At 42.0% G+C, this 22,475-nt stretch overlaps 1 protein-coding gene across 3 annotated transcripts in view; it reads right to left on the reverse strand.

Moving 5' to 3' along the window:
• Window positions 1–6,698: 6,698 nt before the first annotated feature.
• MIA2 (MIA SH3 domain ER export factor 2) overlaps window positions 6,699–22,475 on the reverse strand; it is a 51,234-nt gene continuing 35,457 nt past the window's right edge. For 2 of the 3 annotated variants that reach the window (XM_075192558.1, XM_075192560.1), the window contains 17 exons: window positions 22,208–22,330; window positions 20,984–21,101; window positions 20,595–20,641; window positions 19,275–19,365; window positions 18,476–18,614; window positions 17,605–17,706; window positions 17,304–17,364; window positions 16,251–16,286; window positions 15,071–15,138; window positions 14,138–14,217; window positions 13,182–13,211; window positions 11,378–11,500; window positions 10,597–10,752; window positions 10,104–10,238; window positions 8,203–8,270; window positions 7,914–8,124; window positions 6,699–7,213 (listed from right to left, as the gene is read on the reverse strand). In XM_075192558.1, coding sequence (XP_075048659.1) covers window positions 7,038–7,213; window positions 7,914–8,124; window positions 8,203–8,270; window positions 10,104–10,238; window positions 10,597–10,752; window positions 11,378–11,500; window positions 13,182–13,211; window positions 14,138–14,217; window positions 15,071–15,138; window positions 16,251–16,286; window positions 17,304–17,364; window positions 17,605–17,706; window positions 18,476–18,614; window positions 19,275–19,365; window positions 20,595–20,641; window positions 20,984–21,101; window positions 22,208–22,330 — 1,764 coding nt within the window. In that variant the 3' untranslated portion in view covers window positions 6,699–7,037. The remainder of the gene's footprint in view (window positions 7,214–7,913; window positions 8,125–8,202; window positions 8,271–10,103; window positions 10,239–10,596; window positions 10,753–11,377; window positions 11,501–13,181; window positions 13,212–14,137; window positions 14,218–15,070; window positions 15,139–16,250; window positions 16,287–17,303; window positions 17,365–17,604; window positions 17,707–18,475; window positions 18,615–19,274; window positions 19,366–20,594; window positions 20,642–20,983; window positions 21,102–22,207; window positions 22,331–22,475) is intronic. The other variant, XM_075192559.1, reaches the window with a different exon arrangement.

Here is a 22,475-nt window from a genome sequence, read left to right on the forward strand (position 1 = left end):
CAAGATGAATCGGTGAGCTCATCATAGAGACGCATAAGGGGAAAGGTCTTCAAGTACCTAACATTCGAAGGGCACATTTAATGAGAGCAGTGGCAACGTCTCGGGACTCAAAGGGAACAAGTATCGGAGTGAAACTTGTGAATCGGCAGGATGGTCTACAGCAGGGGTGTCCAACCTTTTAGCTTCCCTGGGCCACATTGGCAGACGACGAGTTGGTTTGGGCCGCACATAAGATACACTAATGATAGCTGATCATCCAAAAACCCATAGAAAACATAGTTAACATATCTAATATATAAATGTCTAGTGGCGTGTGTTAGTGTGTGTGTGGAAAAAAATAAAACCAAGCTGCAGCGCCACCTGCTGGGCGGAGTTATACACTGACCTACTAAATTCTCAGTGTGTGGAAAAAAAATTCAGAAAGGGCTGAAATTTGGTATACTAAGATGGTTTTAATTTGTTAATTTAATTTGTTAATTGTTAAAAGTGTTTATAAAGATTTTTTTTTTTTTTTATATATATATATATATATATATATATATATATATTTCTTGAAGGAGAAGTGACAGTTGGGAGTGGTTGGTGGTTGCTGGGGGTGACAGTGGGGAGTGGTTGAGGCCTGGGCTATGGCCCAAATGCATGACAAGAACCTTTTTAACACCTTAAGTAGCTTGATTTGACTAGAATGCATGAGTATCATGCACGGGTTAACTTGTGTGTGTATATAATATATAGCACTTTTTTTTTTTTTTTTTTCAAATCCCCCTATGCTTACCTTTCAATCGCCCTGTTCAAAAAATCCTCTCTAGTTATTATACTATAATCACTTTTTGTATTGTTTTGATGCAATATCATTTAAGCCAGGCATTGTATATCAGGGTGCCCTGACCAGGCCTGCAGTGCCTGACATATACACCAGTGTGACCCCAAATGGTGACCTGTTTTGATAATTACACCACTATGTTAGTTAAGAGATAACAACTTATAATGGGCCAAAGAGAATAATATATAATGCCCCATTAGTAATACAAGTAGAAGTATGTAGCAGGGAGATAAGGTCCATGATGCTCCAGGACCAGGTGACTTTTATTCACTTGTCAGCGTCCGTTGAAATAATAAAAAATAAATCCCCCTTAACTTACCTTTTAATCGGCTTGTTCTCCTGTCCTCTTCTTCTCCAATTCTGTGCTGCTGATTGTTGTTCTCGCGTGGGTGACTCCTCTGTGCTGCGCTCCGCAGTGGATGTTGGGCGTGATGACATCATGCCCGACATTCACTGCGAGCGCTGCACGGAGGAGGAGACAAGGGAGGGAGCTGGAGTACCAGCTGACGTGACCACAAGGTAAGTAGTTACTTTTTTTTGCAGGATTTATTTTTTTTCCAATTAAGAGCGCTGCCCCCTTGCCACAACCAAAACTCCTTCTAGGCCACATTTACAGGCGTGCTGGGCTGCATGCGGGCCACGGGTTGGACAACCCTGGTCTACAGTCTACACCTTTACAATACATTATATGCAGGAGGTGACACCAATAAATGAAGCCTGGTTTGGAAGGAGGATCCTTCAGACTAGAGTAATAAATAATTTATTTTGTGCATTCAACATGGTGTCACTAATTATTGGCCCACCCTATGTTGCTTGGATTAATCACATCCATCAGGTTTGCCAGGGCGTTCAAAGAAAAAATAAAATTAACAGGTAAGCATAATTTGTTTATTTTTGTGCTGTCTACCATGGAGAAGACAGGAAATTCAGAGGAAAATTGTATCACTGACCATTGCATTATCTAAATGTAAGTTAGGTAACGAAGATGGCAGCCATTTATGGAACAGCAAGCAAGCATGGCGTATAGCCAGTTGTCATTATTCTATTGCTTCCAGACGTTGCAGAGACAACACTTGGATATGGGCGTTCTGTCAAACAATACATGCCACATTAGGTGTGTTCTTTATTCGTTATGAATCTGAATTGTTAGCTACTTAGTGTTATACTGGCCACGCAGTGATTTAGTCAAATAATTAGTCTGATTTTCATTTGTGTATTAACTACGAGAGATGGCCAAGATCCATTCTAATCAACCGTAATACTAACTGCCCTCGTCCAGCTAGTGATACTGATAGTTGCGTGTGTTCTCCTGTGAGTCCCAGTAGAATCCAACTGTTTTTCAAGCCTGCTCAATGGCTGGACCTGTCGTTCAGAGATCAGGTGGAACGGAAGGAGTACAATATTCTAGCGCAGGCCAGCAGTTTTTGTGAAGAACCACCATAAAGACATACATAAATCACCAAGGTGGCACCAATAGTGCCCTAGCAATGAGGGAGACTGCCACACACAAAGAAAAGATAAAGAGTCTAGGATATCTGTGTACCAAGACTTCACGAGCGGACTGGCTCGTAAGGTCTTCGTACACAGATATCCTAGGCATGGCAGAGGGCTCAGTGTGGTACCTGACTCTAAGACCAAGCCTGTTAAGTAAGGGCCCTTCCACTAGAGTTTACCTAGGCTGGCTTTAACGGCATGGCTGCTGAAACCATGATTTTTAGGGGCAGGGGGTTTTATGAAAGGGTCTTTCAAACCTTGATCAAGTTTTGCAAGCCTGTATTGGTCAGGAATTACTACAGGTTCTGAAAGATATATATCTCATGGTGAATTGAAGGGGTCTCCTACCTCTTATTTCATTTTAGATCGGTTGCTGCAATTCCTGCAGGATGGTCTAGAAGGAGGGGGGGGGGGGGGCTAAAAGTCATTTTGTTGAAGGACTTGGTCTCAGTTTTCATTCAAAGAAAATTTTCTATTTTACCAGAAGAGCAGACCTTGCAGAAAGTGATACATGTGCAGCCTCCATACACCCTTCCACTGGCTCCATGGCATCAAAATCTGGTGCTGACTATTTTCCTACCAGAATAGTTTAGGAGATGTGGGCTGTAGGTCTCAGCTTCTTATCTTCCATGAGGACAGGGCGATGTTTAGGACTAAGCCTTCCTTTCAGCCCAAGGTGGTTTCCAAGTTCCACCTGAATCAAGAAATTGATTCTGGCCTTACACCAGAAAATGTCTACAGAGGAAGAGGGCTATCTTCACTCTCTGGACGTGGTTAGAACCGGGAGAGCCTATGTAGATAGGACCCAGGATTTATACAAGACGAATTACCTGTTGGTGCTACGAGCATCGGCTTTACTACAAGCTGCCGCAGCTCGCTTCTTCTCACTGCTCCTCGTGGCCGGGATGTCACTTCCGCCTCTACCCAGCCATTGCAACAGTCGGACGCTTCTCCAGCCCCTCACGCGTCCCGGCAGGCAAACACAGCCGGGCACATGTGTAAGTAATTAATGTAGTCAGCGCTGCGACCTGGCAAGCTGTTGCTCGGGCGCATGCGCAACTTAGACATACCACAGCTGGGGCTCATTCTCTGTTTATGGAACTTGCTCCTGATTGGTCATCATCAGTATTTAAGGCAGGGAGGGCTTAGCCTCCCTGCCGGTTATAGCGTTCAGTTTCCTGGTTGCTGACCTGCTATTGTTCTGTGTTCCTTTACTCCTGGATTGACCTTTCTGTGTATGACCTTTGGCTTGTTTATTGGATTATGATTCTCTGCTGGTGACCCTGACTTCTACCTGTGACTCGGATATCCTGCCTTTCTGCCGGATCTGACCCTTTGCCTGGACCTCACTTCACTGTCTGCTCTTGACCTTTAACCTCGGTCTGTCCCTGACTTCATTTGCCTCCTGCTGCCATTTCCTTGCTGCGTTACGGTTTAAACCATAAGCTTGTACTACACAGAGCATAAGACCTGGGGGCATCCGAGTACCTGTGAGCACATCAAGCTCTACGGGAAAGGCGGCTGCTATAGGCCAAGACCTCTACCACCTGTTCTACAAACTTATGACTATAACCGGTAGTCGTGACAGTTGGTACACAAAAGAGGCTTGCAGCAGGTAACGATACTTCCGCGACAAACCATTTGCCATTGACAGACGATTACTTCGGTAAATTTGCAAGGCTTACATTGGGGAAGGAGAGCTTGTCCCTGAGAATGTGAGGTCTCATTCCACTAGAGCGGTGTGTGGATTCTGGGCTCTGCTAAGCCGTTGTGCCAGGCGGCCACCTAGTCTCTGTTGCACACCTTCACAAAGTTATACGGATTTAATACTTTTACGTTCAGAGATGGAGATAAGGTGCTGAGTACCCTGTGTTAGGGACGACTTTGGAACATCTCCAGTGTCCCCCCAAAGATAAAAGAAAATTTCCCAATGGGGAACACTGCGATATAGAGCTGACTAGAGCATTGGGTGCTTTCAAATTTACAGGCGAAACGGAAGCTTCTCCCCCTCTATACCTTATCCGAATCACAGTACTTTTCTAGATAGAGGAGAGAACAACAGATACAACATATTTGTGTAACATGATTAATTTGAAATGTTCCAAAAAAAAAAAGTTGAAGTGTATACATCCATTTCATATAGAGGGGAATGAAATACAGGAAGACTGTTTCGTTTAAGAGAAGTCTCGCATTACTACTCTGTGCTGCTGGAAGACCCAGCTCGTACCACTGTCTAAGGTCACATAACCACTGGTGTTTGAACCATGCGTTTTTACTTGGGTTCTGTTGTTGTTGCAGTTTTCTAAATCTGTCCATGCAGTAATTCCTCATCCAGACTGCTGGAAATGTTAGATTTGTCCATACATGTTCGTAGGTGTGTCTAGAACATCACAAAAGGCACAATTAGTGGGGTTGGCCAATGACTTCATGCTGGGCGGATATCAGACCCATCCAGTTTCCCATCAGATATTGATAAGCGGTCACCTCCGCACAATGGTCTTGCAGTACATTTGAGAACATAGTGATGCGTCATCTCCACCACATGGGCCTTCCTCCCCGAGAAAGAATTACAGGATTACACATCATTCTATTAAAGCAAGGTAAGGAATTTTTAAGCAGATCTTGGCACACACCAGTGTGCTGCAAAGTTCTTGTTATTTGGCTCCATGGGAACACCCATTCTCGATCATAGAGCACATTAAAAAAACAGGGGGTAACAGGTTGACTGACTAACACTTCCCATATTGTATTGTGACTGTTCCAGCTTTACACCCAACTTTCCAAAGCTGGTGGAAAATCCGGTCACCCAGAAGTCATACTAGCTTGCCAGATTTGTTTCTTATAGCTTCTAACATTTGCTCATCTTGCATTTGGGTTATCCCTGGAGTACAGACAGAGTACACTTTGTATGTTTTATCCTTCAAAAGCTTTCTGGACTAAATACCCAAATAACTGAACAGACTTCTTACCCTGCAGTTTACAACACTTATCATCTAAGATCTACTTACGGAAACATTACTGGTTCCTAAATTGAATAAGGAATCTGGCCACTCAACCTTTTCCCACCAAGCTCTCCATTTATGGAACAACCTACCCAAATAACTTTAAATTGTCACCCAAGATCATTCAAAACTTATGTCACCCTGTTCTATAACCATGTTTGTGATTGTAATGCTTACTACTTGTCTGTAACCTTGTCACAATTGTATTTGATGTTATCAGTACATACTTTTATTTCTTCCTGGTAAAATAATTCTTAAATATACACCCTGGTCTTCACAAACAAACACATGAGCAACAAACTGAGTGGATCACCAAAAAGCCATCCAATAATTAGAGAAGGGTAAATCGATTTTCATACACTATAGAATATTAAATATTTTAGAAGAACAATGTTGCCAGTTTATTAGTGGATATATAATAGTAAGGTAGTCACAAGACACAGCATTGATATTGCAGAGTCACAGTGCTGGGGCCTAGGATTCAATACTGTACCATCAGTTTGGAGTTTGTATGTTCTCTCCGTGTTTGTGTGGGTTTCCTGAGACTGCCCAAATACATACACCGAGATTAAATGATCTGACCAAATTGGCCTTGGTATGTGTGTTTGTGGCAGGGAAATTAGAAAACTATTCACACACACACATCATCTCCTGCCCCTACGAATTGTAATAGGCAACTGTTTTATAAATCAAATATTAATCTTGAAATTGTACATTCCAAACTTACACCCCATTGAGTTTGCTTAAAAACGATTATGACGACAAAGGTAGTTTCATTTTCCCTGACAAGTGGCCGAGAATGAGAATAATCATCTCACCCTCTGCTAAGCTACATATCCCTCAGTGTTGTATTTGCACCGTTATTGACTGTTGGCCCCATGCATGCAGTAAGCCTTCTCCAATTTACAAATCACTTTACTTTTTGATTATAATCCAGCCACAAAAATTGTGCAAAATCAGCCAACTGGTCCAGTATTGCAGCATGAATGACATTTGCATTTATACTCTGAATGATTTTAGTGGGAGCATTAGGCAGTTTGTGTATGTGGTTATTTTGCGACTGCCAAGCCCCCTGTTCCACTGGAAGTAATCAGGCTTCTTAGACTGTACGCTCAATGTCAGGATCTCATATAATTTGGCCACCTATCTGTTGACCAATCAAAATGACCAATTTAGTTGAACTGACCAACCAAAAGCCACACAATGATCCAGCATCATGACATCCTTCTTATTAAAAATAAAAGGCAAATATCTACAATCTCACAGACCCTACGTACCATCCATAGAACATTTCTTCTTCATATGTTCAACAAGCACATAGGGATCCCTCTTCCGAAACTGATATTTTGTTATTTTAATATTAAAAGACAAAGAAGAAATCAAGTACAAAAGACCGGACTTTATTAATAGCGATTTTTCATTGCCCCTGATAAAGCTCAGCAAGTCCAATTTTTTGTGTTAAGAAAAACAAAAAAAACCCCAAAAACATTTCTAAACAAAATTGTCAAATAAAAAGCAAAATTAAAAACATGCGCTCTCCATCGCAATGTACATAAACCCATTATTCACAAATGTTAAATTATTTGATTTTCTTTAGAAATAAATGTTCTAAAATATCTTCTTTTGGAACCAAAAACTATAAATATAGATTTCTCAACTAGCGGCTGCTACGTCACATTTTTTTTTAGTAAAGAAAGTCTCTCTTTGAACTGACGATATCAAGTATTTTGTTCTTGGGGCTTGTCGTGGGTAGAGTCGCTGGCAGGAGGCGGGAGAGTTTCCGAGGGGTGGTCATGTCTTAGCGGAGGCCGTAATTGCTGTGGGGGGAAGAAGGTCTCACCGTGCATTGGATAAGCGGAGAAGTGTTGTGGGTGGGGGGGCAGAGGACTTCTCACTAAGGGGACGAGAAACGCACAGAAAAAATAAAACACGTTTTTTAAAACAGGAAATTAAAATGATGTAACAAATATATATTTTAGAAATATTCTATATTCTCTGGCCTTTTAATAACACAGCCCTGGCAATGTCTCAATAGATAGTGGACTATTACTTTGTCCCTTATCACCTCTAAAAACTGTACATCTCAAAAGTAATGATATATAATGGACTTACATTAAAAAAACAAAAAACCCCACACATGTAAATCAGGCACACAGACATACGTATTCAATAGGGAGCATATGTAAAGATACATCTGTTGATAAATACAGATACGTCCAATGTATATATGGAACATAAAGTCACAAAACAATGCACAGAAGAAAAAAAAATCCAATCAGTCATCTGCTACCGTAATCACTAGTAATGGGCACTTAATTAGACTAAAAATAAGGGTCTCTTGCATTCTGACGTATGGTCCATTCTGCGCATGCGCACAGTGATTTTACGGAAAATACGGCATGCAACGCCACTTACGTTCCTTAATGAATCAAACCCTTAACCGTCACCAAAACAGTTTGTAACGGTAGACTTTTCCTTCACATTGAACCTGATTGCCCATCAATGTTAGATAAACACAGATGTGCTTATGGTGCTTTCCATGATACATGAAGATGATATTCTCACATATACGACTTATACAGTACATAACTTACTTGTGACGTGAGGGGGCGGCAGGCCTGGGTAGCCAGGAGGTCCGTACATGTCCATCGGAGGAGGGGGCATAGGGAAAGGTCTTCTGAAATAAGGTGCTCTGGGGTCCATGGGTAACAGGGGGACCCTCATGGGTGGAGGCGGATGCATGGGGTACTCACTGGGGGGTCCTTCAGTCACTTCACTTTCCTGGCTGGGGGCACCGGGTACACTCTGTAGAACATAAGCAGCATCTACTTAGAACAGACCATTATGCAACGGATTATTATTATGGAGTTATTGGATACGTACATTCACTTCTACTGCTCCATTCCTACTGGTGCTCAATCTGGACTTATATTCCGGGGAAAATCGGCCATCTGTGGATTAAACATGACAATATTTACTCTCCCTGTAGTCACAACTTCATTTCACACACAAGCAGATATCTGCTCATTGTACATTTACTTGTTATTAAAGAAACTTAACTATATTCCCATTAGAGAATCCAAGACAGGGCTGAACGATTGTCCTTGGATGTATAAACGTATCTTATAGAGACAATTTACACCTATTTTGTTGCCAATTATTTTTTTATATGATCTGTTAACTAATTGGGAATAGAAGCTGTGTTACTACAGTATGAAGCAGGAATGAGAACATTTTACAGATCCCAACATCATCACCCTGCTGCCCTTCCATATAATTGCCAGCTTCTTGGTAACCGAAGGTTCCAACACACACCCTCCTCTGACCCAGCTCCTTCCACTACCTAACTCTTAGGGGCCGATTCAATAAACCGCCAAGTTCCGTAGCGACCCAGAATGTTACCATGTGATGTTGTAGGTAATCGTCTTGGCTCATATTTGCTTGCACCGCATGGTGTGGCCTACGTCCCCTCCCCCCCCCTTCCCCCATCTGACTGTAATATGCCATACATAGACACGATAAGTGGCAGCATAAATATTGGGGTTGCTCGAACGAAAGTGAACGGACAATGGGGCTGTCAATAACGTGTCACTTGTGCATTGTCAAGGCATGCACCCTACAAGTACCCTCCTCCACCGGAGCGAAACAGGAGAAAGGAAGTAGAGGTACAGGAAAGAAATTAAAGTGCTTTTGCAGAGTGATGATAGCATCGTGCCCCTCGACATGCCAAGAACAGCCACTAAGGGTGCTCCCCTCTCCACCCTCAGTTTAATAATCTCAATCTGCAAAACAAAGTCTTGTAAGCGCTCAGAACCGGCAGTGTCCATAGATCTCTATGGAGCGTGCAGAGTCACCATCTTTTCAGCCGATGGTTATGACACATGAAGAGCACAGATCTGGAGGTAAATCATGTAAAACTCATAGTATGTGCATATGCATAGACTTGCTGAAACGTGTATAGTGTGTACAATGGAATCGGCTGCTGATCGGGAATTTCAGTCATTGGTAAAATCATTAAAGATATCGAATCGGAAGAAATTTTTTGTACTATGTACCTAGGCTTAGTGACAGAAGGACAAACTCCTTTACATTTAGGTTTAAGAAAGGACAATGAGAAAGGTCAAGCAAAATTTGCGATGCCACCATATATGTTTTAAGCAATGTTGATGTAGGTTTATCGCATAGTAGCCAATTTAAACGATAAACTTTTTTACCATATTAGGAAACTGTAAATAAGAGTAAAGATCATTACATTGTGTAACAGATGTTATTAAAAGGTATAAAAGCTTGTACTTGTCTGCACAAGGACACACTTCTCTCTGGTTGAAGTGTCCACATCTGATGCAAATGCAATAAAGACTTGGGGCTAGATTTACTAAGCTGCGGGTTTGAAAAAGTGGGGATGTTGCCTATAGCAACCAATCAGATTCTAGCTTTCATTTATTTAGTACCTTCTACAAAATGACAGCTAGAATCTGATTGGTTGCTATAGGCAACATCCCCACTTTTTCATACCCGCATCTTAGTAAATCTAGCCCTTAATATTTACTCCAGATAACTTTGTGCCTTATCAGCCTATTCCATAATTTGCAAGAATCTCCTACACCCAGCCTGTGCAAATTCTGCTCTGACATAAAGACCGCCGTATTGTTGTGCAAAACGACTTCACAACACAACAATATTTCACGTTTTTAACAGGAGAGAGGAAAATGAGATTAGTAATAAATCCATAATTATTATTATTAGAGGCCAGAATATAGAAACTGCCAAATAGAGCCGCTTACCTGGCAAGTCAACGAAGGGTTTGCCCTGATTCCTGGTAAGTTCTGCGGGGCCTGAGAATCTGCCGGATGGAGCCGGGTAATGGTAAAATCGCTCTGCCCGCCTTTGTTGAAAATGGTGATCTGGGTACGGCAAACCTGATTCCAATATAAAACAGATAAAATCATTATCAAAGTGGTAAAGAAAAAAAAAGGTACAGCTTAATCTAAATGCTGTAACACATATGAGCAGATTATTCTGCACTGGAGAGAAGTGCAGTCCCACTTAGCGTTAAATTGTGCACAATCTTATTGTACAGATCCTACAGACATAAATGGTAGCCGCAGAGACATAAATGGTAGCCGCAGAGACATAAATGGTAGCCGCAGAGACATAAATGGTAGCCGCAGAGACATAAATGGTAGCCGCACACTGGGACTTTTTACCCGCAGGAAACGGACCTATCACATCAGCGCTGTAAGGTCAAATCATTTCTGGATACTGGCAGACCCCTACCTGGTGGTGGGACATTTTTCTGTTCCCTGTCCCACGGTGGCGACAAAGAGCCGGCGTCCGACAATGTGCGTTGGTGATCCGACTTTCTATCTGCGTTTATTTCCCCTCTTTCCTTAGGCCCAAGGTATGCTGGGTAAAACCCTGGTAATCTCGCACCTGTCAAAGTAATGCGACCAAGTATTCCATTTGTTAGCCATGCTGAAGACAAAGCAATACGATTTAAATACATCTATATACTAGACATCAGCAGGTTTCTTTATTAACTATTTGCAAATAGCACAGCTATAGAATCTATTATTCACGTCCATCTGTGTAGTGCACGTTAGATTAACGAGAGGAAGTGTGTTCTCTGTGTCCGGTACCGGCAACCAAATTCTGGTCATCGGTCATAGCTGCAAGTAACCATGTTCTATGCTTAGGTCACAACTACGTGCACAAGGTTTTTCAAGACGATCTGCATCCGCTTATATTTAATTGTTAAGGAACAAGGTTATCCTTGAATGCTGCAAGGTTGGCAGCATTGAGATAGGAGGTTTGATTGCCTGCTAGGGTCTATTGAAGAATGGAATTCTCAAAACCCTGGCTTATTTCTTCAAGGAGTCACTTGAAGATCTGGAATTTCAGCTTCAGGAAAGCAGATAAATATATAAACATTCACAAGCGTTGTATTTCAACCACAAGGCAGAAAAAAAAAAAATCTAAAAAGTAAAGACAGACACTTGTATGGAGTTCGCAATATATCATATTCGTTTTGAACATTAAAAAAGGACGTTCTACAAACCTCTGTCTCCCGTGGGGAGCATCGGGGAGATTCTCAGGGGGCCTTCCAAGAGCGTGGGAGGGGAGAGGAAAGCTCGACTTTCAGGGAGCCGTCCGATCGGAGACAGTCCGTATGGTGAGCCCTCTAGAAACATTGGGGAGTATATGACATGATGAGACCAACCACATTGTATAAGAAAATTAATCATTTCTGATCCAGATATAAGGACTGGTGATCAGAGACTAATTAAATCTCACAATGATGCTCGATACATTCACGGATATGAAATGATAGAAGGTCCACTCTCAGCGATGTGTTTTCCAATCAGGTTTTCAAGACAAATGAGTGATGATAAAGTTTTTAAAACATAACATTTTGGATATTTTTTTCCCACCCGTTCTATGTATCGAAGTCATGGTGACCACAAATGTGAGACTGGACCCATAACAAACAAGCGTAGATGACGGCAACGTGAAATGACATCATTGATGTAGACGAGAGCGACTGCTGTACGGTGAATGCTGCAGTCGGATATGGAATATTACAAGGAAGACAAACAATCCTGCTTCACCGCAGGATATGATGGAACAATAACTGGGATTACTGCTTAATCTATTGGCATAGGGAACTTGATAAATATTTACTATCAAAAAAAAAAGGACCTCATATTGGGGCTGATCCGTTCACTGGTCCAGTCGGCTGAGCGCCCGGATCTGTTCCTGGCCAAAGAACCGACTGCACTATTCCAGCAGACAGCGATGATCACATACACGATTACATGTGACCAGTTTTTCCTGATCAATCAGATGTTGATGGGGATTAGTGATGTTTTTGGGTCCTTACACGCTACAATTTGCTTCCAATTAAGCCTAAAAATGGACTTAACTGGCTGTTAAAATCATTGTGCTTATGGACAGTTTAAGAGCTGCCATGGGGCTGTGAAACAGCACCCCCTAGTGGCCAAATACACATGAACAATTATAGTATGGTGACAATAGACAGGAATATTGCAACTTTTATTCAGCAATATTTCCACCTTTTGGGAGAGGGTCTACAATATGGAAGCATCAACCATTTATTTCGGTGTTTTGGTCAGATTCATCCATTTCCCCCATGGATTCGGACAAATCTTTTCTTACTTTAATTAATGGGTTGACAGGTGACTGGGGGGAGTTTTAATTGGACGAGCTAAGATACTTAATACCCTAGTTACATAGAAACCCTAAAATCACTAAGCGCTCTTCACACTCTCCCAACCAATATCTCCAACATTACAAAGGAAAAAAAAACCTATGTATTCAGTTCACATACCTACATAAACCCAAAATTCTCCCTAAGCTTCGTAAATAAACTCCTCTCACGTCACACGACACTATACTACTCTGCAAGCCGCCTATAGCGCTTCGACAGAGATCCATTAAGCACTACAGAAAGACAGAGCCGTCTCCGATTCTTTAAACTATGGAAGCTCTTCATAGAATTTGACCAAATCAAATCCATTTGTGAGGACCATTCAGAGGCCTAAGAGTAGATTTGACACATCCTTAGTTTACACCCAGTGCCCGGCTCTCTTCCGCGGTAATAAATCAGTAGGGATCCATCCACGGAGATCCCCACCTGTTACTCCGTACTGCAGCCATCCAATCAGGAGCTGGCAGTCACTTCTACATATGCAACGGATCCCCTTGCTAATAAATCATTACTCAAGCTCTCCAGTAGAGTTCGCCACTAACAGGAAACATGGGATCCAGCTGCACCCAGATACAACAGTCACTGCATGCAAGGAGATAAACATACATATATATATATATATATATATATATACCTTGGTGGTTAATAAACACATCTGCATAAGCTACCAGGAGAGAAGAAACACAACACAATTTACAACAGTTACCATCAAACACTGCAGCACTTCTGTTTGACCACATATAGTTTTTATTTTTTTTATTTCAGCAATTAAAAGAAAGTTTTGTTATCATGTAAAATACTGCAAAAAATCTTAACTAATAATGAAAAATGTTTCACTGAGAAAAATAAAGAAAACATTTTACAGGAATGCACTTAGGGGGAGGGAGGGTTTCTGCTGCCAAGAAAATCCCCTCCCTGCCTTCCTCATATCAAATGATGAGCTCCGTGGGTATATAGATCACAGAATCATCATACGTACACAAGTCATGAGCTCTGTTCTTTGATCAGCTATGGAGGAAACAGGGGAACGAGCAGCAGAGGAAAAGGGTGAATGCACAGAGGTTGGGGCAAAACTGGAGTCCTTAGAATTCACTTGAGATCCAGGGTCTGGCTAAGAGATATGACCTAGATCCTGGATCACCAGAAGCCAGACATGGCAGCGAGAGACTAGAAAATGATGGGTTTTTTTTTTACAGTATTGCCACCTTAGTGGCATTAACGCATTATCCTTAGTGCAACAAAGTAACTATTTTTCCGCCCAAGAAAAAAATCAGTCATATAATATAATTGTGACCTATTCGGAAGGTGCCACAGTGCTGGGTAGTGAGAAAACCATAACACAGGAACATATTACGTAGACAAAATAAAAGCAGATGTTGAACCAGAGTACCGAGAGCACCCTACATTATATTCATGTGCTCTACATATAAAACCATAAGTTACTGATACATTTCAAAGCTTTGATATAAACCTGTTGCTACAGCACTCGACACCTGTGCAACATAAATCAATATAAAAGGGGAAAAAAAACTGGTAAAACCAACCAGACAATAGAAAAAGACGACAACAGGTTATAAATGGTCACGTTACCTCGACTGATGGCTTGGATCACATCCAGGGCAAAGGGATCTTTTTCCAGGAGCTCCAGTTTATATTCCGCCTCTGTTAACCTGCAGATTACAGGGACACACGGAACATTAGGACATTTCAGGAACTGAACGAGTTTGAGATAAGGTGGAACGAGTGCAGAACATCTGTTTATAAACCAATTAAAGGACTCAAAGTAACATCCACTCAGCTACATAGTAAGTGTATACTCAATCTTGCACAACTCACCTAAATATAAATTATATGATATAAAGTGCGTAATTGTGGATATTACACTTAGCTCCTTAGTGACTTATGGTATAGTAATACCGTTTGTTTCTTTTGGGCTGTTGTATGAAACTTATACTGCAGTTTGTTTTTTATATATTTTATTTCTTGAAAGAATAATAATAATAATAATAATAATAATAATAATAATAATAATAATAATAATAATAATAATAATACTAAAATACTAATAAAATACTAATACTAATAAAATAATACTACTACTAATAATAATAATAATAATACTAATAAAATACTAATACTAATAATAATAAATAATATACAAACACACACATATATGCATATATACACATTGAATAAATAAGGTTGTTTTAGAAGTAATCTTTTTAGAAAAGATGGTCCTTTTCTTTATACTTATAATATATTTCAACTTTATATAGGAATCAGGATACATGGCATTTCCACTATTTGATTGTTTATACAATAACCTCCCCCCAAAACACATAGTAAGTACTCCAGAAACACCCAAAGTAATTAAAACAAATATAATTATATTTTATATATAAAATACAGAACGATACAAGTTAAAATCAACAGATGATCATATACTGAGGGGGATGGAGCCACAGAAAGAGGTCTATAAGGGCAGTGATATATAACAGATGATTAAACTCGCCCTGTACTCACTTTTGTCTCAAATGCGCAGTTTCTTTTTTGACGTCCGACAAGTACCGCTCGGCCGCCCTGGCCGTGAGCTGGATGAAAAACACACTTATTCAAATTGTATGCAATGTATTGCGTGTCCAGAAGACAGGGGATCTCCAGTTATATTAAAGACGTAAAATAAGGACAAGGGCTATGTGTCCACATTCTATGCAGGGGAGGTTATAGGGGGGGTAGTGTCCATTCTTGTATTCCAGCGCCCAGGATCAAAATCAACCAGAATGTTGATTACCCGGAGGACTCCTTTAAATGCTTGAAGAATTTGGCACTTAAACATTTTTTAGGGTAAGTAAAGTTTCAGAGTTTGCTATGACTAATTTTAGAAAGTATTATTCTACTGAAAGAGTAGTAGATGCCTGGAACAGGTAGATGATGTTGGAAAAACTACAGTAAAAGGAATTTAAACAGGTTTTTGATAAACACAGGTCTGCTATAACTAATACATTTATTGCCCCAGAGTCCTACAACAGTGGAAGCTATTTTGTTTGCTACTCAAATATTCATGTGGATGTCGCTCATCTATTCACTAGGAGACTGTAAATGTCCTAGTTATACCAGGGTTCCAACTGAATGGATAGGCTGCCTTTATAGTGATGTCACTGGCTCCTAGTGAATGGATAGGCTGCACTCTCAGTGATGTCATTGGCTCCTAGTGAATGGATAGGCTGCACTCTCAGTAATGTCATTGGCTCCTAGTGAATGGATAGGCTGCACTCTCAGTGATGTCACTGGCTCCTAGTGAAGGGATAGGCTGCATTCTCAGTGATGTCACTGGCTCCTAGTGAATGGATAGGCTGCATTCTCAGTGATGTCACTGGTTCCTAGTGACTGGATAGGCTGCACTGTCAGTGATGTCACTGGTACCTAGTGAATAGATAGGCTGCATTCTCAGTGATGTCACTGGCTCCTAGTGAATGGATAGACTACATTCTCATGAATTGCAGTTCAGCACATAAAACGCTGTCCCAATGTGTGCAGCGACCAGTAGATCTCTAATAAGTTAAACGCGATCCCCCTATGCTTATACATTACAACATGAATCTGCTCCACATTGAGCAGTTTGCACAAAAGTAAACAGAACAGAGATATGGGGTGTAAATTTGGTGTATTAGTCAGTGACTACATGGGGGGGATTTGCACCTACCCAGTTATCATGAGATTTCTTTTCATAGGACGTGACCTGGGGAGAGAAAGAACCGTTATATTGTGGAAGTTACAATCAGTTCTGTTTTCGTCTAGAAATATCAGACATCTGAATATACTCACGGGGTGAAACGCTTACATTGGCATAAGCCATACCTGGTACCTCGGCATATCCGGCTCACCACACACAGGACACATTTTGTACATTTATACTTTTGTTTTCTACTGTACACGATTATTTGGTATACATTTCTTATTAGTCTGCTTGTAAACATTGGAGCAGGTTTCTTTGGGACAAATGTTGCATTTCGATTGCGGAGTAGACGCCATATCTCACCCTCTGCGGATCTCCCTACGATTAACTGCACCGTATCCTTCGTTTAACAAGACTAGTGTGGCGCAGTTAAGGGTCATGTGAGAGGCGCCCAATCACAATAACAATAATAATAATAAAAACAAAAAAATCCCAAACCGTTAAAAGAGGAATTTTATGACAGATATTAAACTGTGGCTCGGTACTGAGTATTTGCGGAGCAGAAAAGGGTGTACTATGGAAATTCTATTTCATTTTCATGGCAAACAGTGGACCTCATGTAGAGTTAGACACGACAAATAGGTGCAGATTTGCTCGTGGACAAACCATGGTGCAATGTGAGGGGTGCAGAAGCCTTTACTTTACTTGCCTGCAGGATAAATAATGGCAGCTTCATTTTTACATTGCGATTTAGAGTTAAGCTAGGATACTTCCTCCAAACCTGTCCTCGCATTTACATTTGCAACCCCCCCCCACACACACACCCCCACGCAGTGCAACTTTGTTTTGCCAAGGTGAAAATTTGCTCCTTCTGTTACTTTGCTCTTAACTCTAAATTATGCCCACTGGTTTTTAAATTACCCGAGTTTTTGTAGTCCAGAGCAGGAAGATTTACGTCTAACTATACAAGGAATCTGGTTTTGCTGTTTAATACATAGTTTCATTTTGGTGTGTGGTGCGATGTATTCAATCCAGTCAAGGAAAGGAAACCTTTCCAATTGTCATATTACGGAAACTAACCTGGCCTTGGTATGAGGAGACAGTCCTCTCAGTCTCCTCTTCCAGTTCCGTTACCCGTGTCCTAGAGAAGACAAGACTGGTGAGTACGGAGAACACAGAAGGTCGTGTAATAAGCGCAGGTGTAAGGCCTTGTACGCATGGGCACCAATAAGTGGCTGATAATAAACACTCAAACGTTACAGTGTATCGGTGAATGCTCAGTCTATAATACTGGCACTCACAGAAGGTGGGCAGGCTCTGAACACAAACATTCCTACAGGTGGCACCTTACTGAGCCCTGCGAGGATATAACGAGCCTTACTTGACAGTGACAAGTTCGTTGGTTGCCAGGTTCATTTTCTCATCCGCTTTACACAGTTTGGCCTCTTTTTGAACCCGCTCCCTCTCTTGTACAGTAAGTTTTCTGAAAGAGAGACATCTGAATTCACAAAAAGAACATGCGCACCGGGTTTGAGAAACCAGCAAGATAATTATAATAAAAGCTTAAAACGTGATTCCATTTATTTATATAGCGCCACTAATTCCGCAGTGCTGTACTCACTCACATCAGTCCCTGCCCCATTGGGGCTTAGTCTAAATTCCTAACACACACACACAGACAGACAGGCAGAGACTAGGGTCAATTTGATAGCAGCCAATTAACCTACTAGTATGTTTTTGGTGTGTGGAAGGAAACCGGAGCACCCGGAGGAAACCCACGCAAACACACATACAAATTCCTCACAGATAAGGCCATGGGTGGGAATTGAACTCATGACCCCAGTGCTGTAAGGCAGAAGTGCTAACCACTAGGCCACTGTGCTGCCCACTTCGCAATACAAATTTCATAAAACACCCTCTCTTCCCTAATACATTATATAAGAGGGGGTCCTTCCCCTGGGACAAATACCATTTGCACTATTGAGGAGGGTCCGGGCACATATACATAGTGGGATAATCTGCTGCTCATCTCAGTGGACAGGACATAATAAAAGATTACGATCAAACCAGATCTCTGACAGTGGTCAATTAGAATAGATTTTGTGGACTCCAGTAAATTAAACTATTGTTCCATCAATCACACCCATCTCCTAACTGATTTCAGACCAATCTACCGCTCCCGCTCCCGGAATCCAGAGATTCTACAAGTTGTAGAACTCCCGCTACCCTGGTGCTCCCGATGCAGCGATTACCTGTGAAGTTTTCTTTCATTCTCCTGGTAAACCTCCATCATGACGCTCATTTTCTGCTTCAATTTCTCCAATTCACCATCCAGCTGATCCTTCTCTAGGGACAGAGACTGGTTCGAGTTCTGGAGATTCGTGATACACTCTGCAAATGGGAAAAAGAAGAAATGAAATCAGATTCGTGCCAAAGTTCTTCTCCTTGGACTGTTCCAGAAATATTGGTCACGTCAGGTCTCTCCCATTGTTCCTGAGCTCCTTATAGACACAGCTTATTTCTGGTTGAATAAATAAGTAAAGCGCAGTGAGGTAGTGGTTAGCACTTCTGTCTTACCGCACTGGGGACATGAGTTTGATTCCAAACCATGGCCTTATCTGTGTGGAGTTTGTATGTTCTCCCTGTGTTTGCGTGGGTTTCCTCCGGGTGCTCCGGTTTCCTCCTACACTCCAAAAACATACTAGTAGGTTAATTGGCTGCTATCAAATTGACCCTAGTCTCTCCCTCTGTCTCTCTGTCTGTGTATGTGTGTTAGGGAATTTAGACTGTAAGCCCTAATGGGGCAGGGACTGATGTGAGTGAGTTCTCTGTACAGCGCTGCGGAATTAGTGGCGCTATATAAATAACTGATGATGAAGAAATGTGTTATGTTTTATTTATCATTAGATCGATCAAATTTAGGACTTTGTGAGTATCGGATGACTGTTAAATATGTCCAGGTAAACACAAACGATTTCAAATAGTGTACTTTTATTTTCACAAGACTGTATCTATATCATCTTTTACTTTTTTATAGCAAGTAGCGATTACCAGCCAGTTGTTCTTTTGCCTTCATTTCATCCGACAGATTATCGTACAGCTGTTTCTTCTCAGATTCTACACTCTTTAGAGAGGCATTCAGCTGAAAAACAAATACAATGACAATATCTAAAATCAAAGGGCAACATACTATGCGATACCAACTATAATCTACAGTACTTCTGAAAATGTATATACACACACACACACATAGAAAATAAAAGGGACTTAAGACAATCAAATGTATTCATATACCTATGTATATTTATTTATTGCTCCATTGACGCATAATTTGGGGAAACCTATAGAAACCATTAGACTGGTGAACACAAACAGGTATTGTAACCATAGTAACTAGACAGTAACAGTAGTTTTTCTACTAGCCTAAAAAATAATAATAAAATTATATAACCAAACGTCAGTTTACTGGTTATGAATTGCAGGATCTTTCAAGTTTGCACAACATATTAAAAAGTGTCCCTTAACATGTCATGGTATACAACTAGTGGACAATATAATAAAAAAAAATAAAAAAAAATAATATCTGGGTAAATGAAGGATACAAAGTATATTAGCAGCAAAGGCTTCCACAGAAGTGTGGCTTGTGCATTAATCAAGCAATAACATTCCAGCATGGTCTGGGTTGTGTACACAAATCTGGAGGGAAGAGCATTTAAAAAGTACGAGGATCCGCTATCTTGTAGCATGGCTGCCTCACCCTCTGCAACAATATAAAGTGCTCCGAGTCCAATCAGGATAAAGGCAACATAAATAATAAGTCTTTATTTATAAATAAATACGGACAATGCAGTGTGAATATCCTCCGCAATACCAGATACAAACAGCAGGTGGCAGTGCACCATCCACACTGGAAGCTGCACATCCTTTTACACTTACTGTAATCAGCACTTTGCTAAAGCTCAAATCAAGGTTTAGAGTTATCAAACTTTCTAAAAAGGAAAAGTAGAGGGGTTTCCCAGAGCAACCAATCAGATTCTAGCTATCATTTTCAACTAGATATTGAGCACAAGGATTGGTCAATGTGTGGCCAGCTGTACAGATGGCTTTATGGCTACAGGTGGCTCTTGGGCTTTAAAATGGCCTTGAGCCAAGAGTTCCTTGTGCGATTACAACCTCTTTCTAAGATACTAACATAGGAATGGTTTTTCCAACCACCAGATCTACCTATAGACAAGTTCTCTCAAGTCACGTTTGACACCTTGTCATACTCTGGATGGATGGAAATATTAATTAAATAAGACTAGTGGACATAGAAAGTGAAATTATTACTCTGCTATATTCATAGTGGATTTTAGAAATAATGACACCTACCATTGCTGCAAAGATCAATTTCTTTATGGTTTGTCTCTGAGGATCCCCTAACACAAAGATTAAATAAAAGGTTAGCAACAAGGACAAACAGGTCAAATCACATGCTGGTAAGTGGACCCCAATATATAAGTGTGTGTGGGAGAGGGAATTTGGACTGTAAGCTCCGATGGGGCAGGGGCCGAGCACTGCGGAATGATAGCCGCTATATAAATAAACTATAATTCAGTTGTCATTAGCACTGTAGTTCTAACCATTAGAGAACAGGATTGAAGCGCTGCCTCATTAAGCACAGAAAGAGTTAAAATGACATCAGTATATTTTATGTTCACGCAATTATTTGTGTGATGAGAGGAAGGGGGGAGATGGGGATATTATGCAGTTTTACGTACCCAGGGGTTCACCGTTTTCAAAATCCCACTTAATACTGGAGAGGGTGTCGTCATCATCATTCTGCTCATCCACCTCCAAGATCCAGTCTTTCATCGTCAGCAAACTGTCAATCAGCGACTGAAGAGGAGAATCAGAAGCAGATCACATTGTTCATTACATTCAGTGTCATCATTCTGCTACACTGCAGGACAGATACTTAACAGCCAGGACATTTACCTACATAACAATGTATATCCAGTACACACAACATTATACATAAAGAACTTTCACAGTTGTTAAATCACAAAAGGCAACACAAACTGGATATATGAAGTTCTTTCCCTATAGGATCAGTGTGACAAGAGCCTCAAATCACACCTCTCCCACCAACTGCCCCCCCTTCCCTCCATCCATCCCCCTCCTCTCCCACCAACTGCCCCCCCTTCCCTCCATCCATCCCCCTCCTCTCCCACCAACTGCCCCCCTTCCCTCCATCCCCCTCCTCTCCCACCAACTGCCCCCCCTTCCCTCCATCCCCCTCCTCTCCCACCAACTGCCCCCCCTTCCCTCCATCCCCCTCCTCTCCCACCAACTGCCCCCCCCTTCCCTCCATCTCCCTCCTCTCCCACCAACTGCCCCCCCCCCTTCCCTCCATCCCCCTCCTCTCCCACCAACTGCCCCCCTTTCCCTCCATCCCCCTCCTCTACAACCAACTGCCCCCCCTTCCCCCTCCTCTACAACCAACTGCCCCCCCTTCCCCCTCCTCTACAACCAACTGCCCCCCCTTCCCTCCATCCCCCTCCTCTACAACCAACTGCCCCCCCTTCCCTCCATCCCCCTCCTCTCCCACCAACTGCCCTCCCTTCCCTCCATCCCCCTCCTCTCCCACCAACTGCCCTCCCTTCCCTCCATCCCCCTCCTCTCCCATCAACTGCCCCCCCTACCCTCCAACCAACTGCCCCCCCTTCCCTCCCACCAACTGCCCCCCCTTCCCTCCATCCCTATCCTCTCCCACCAACTGCCCCCCCCTTCCCTCCATCCCCCTCCTCTCCCACCAACTGCCCCCCCCTTCCCTCCATCCATCCCCCTCCTCTCCCACCAACTGCCCCCCCTTCCCTCCATCTCCTCTCCCACCAACTGCCCCCCCCTTCCCTCCATCCATCCCCCTCCTCTCCCACCATTTGCCCCCCATCCCCCTCATATATCATGAATATCATTCAGACAGAGCTGAGCTTAAAACAGACCTTAATCTGGCCCTGCTTGTTGGTCAGGTCTTCCTGCATCAGCCCCTCAGACAAGCTGAGGATCCTGGAGCTCTCCGACAGTTCGCTGAACCGTTCCTCCCAGCCCTCGGCTTCCTTAGAAAGCTGCAGAGGTAACAGACGTTTGTTGTATTAACAGCCTTTATATGCATTCATTTTTCTGTCAAAGAAAGTTTCAGACAGCCTGTGACAAATAAACGATGGGCACTGAAACAACGGAGAAAAATAAATAAATTGCGCAGAGACCATT

This window comes from Mixophyes fleayi, chromosome 12 (assembly GCF_038048845.1).
Source record: "Mixophyes fleayi isolate aMixFle1 chromosome 12, aMixFle1.hap1, whole genome shotgun sequence".
Classification (NCBI taxonomy): domain Eukaryota; kingdom Metazoa; phylum Chordata; class Amphibia; order Anura; family Limnodynastidae; genus Mixophyes; species Mixophyes fleayi.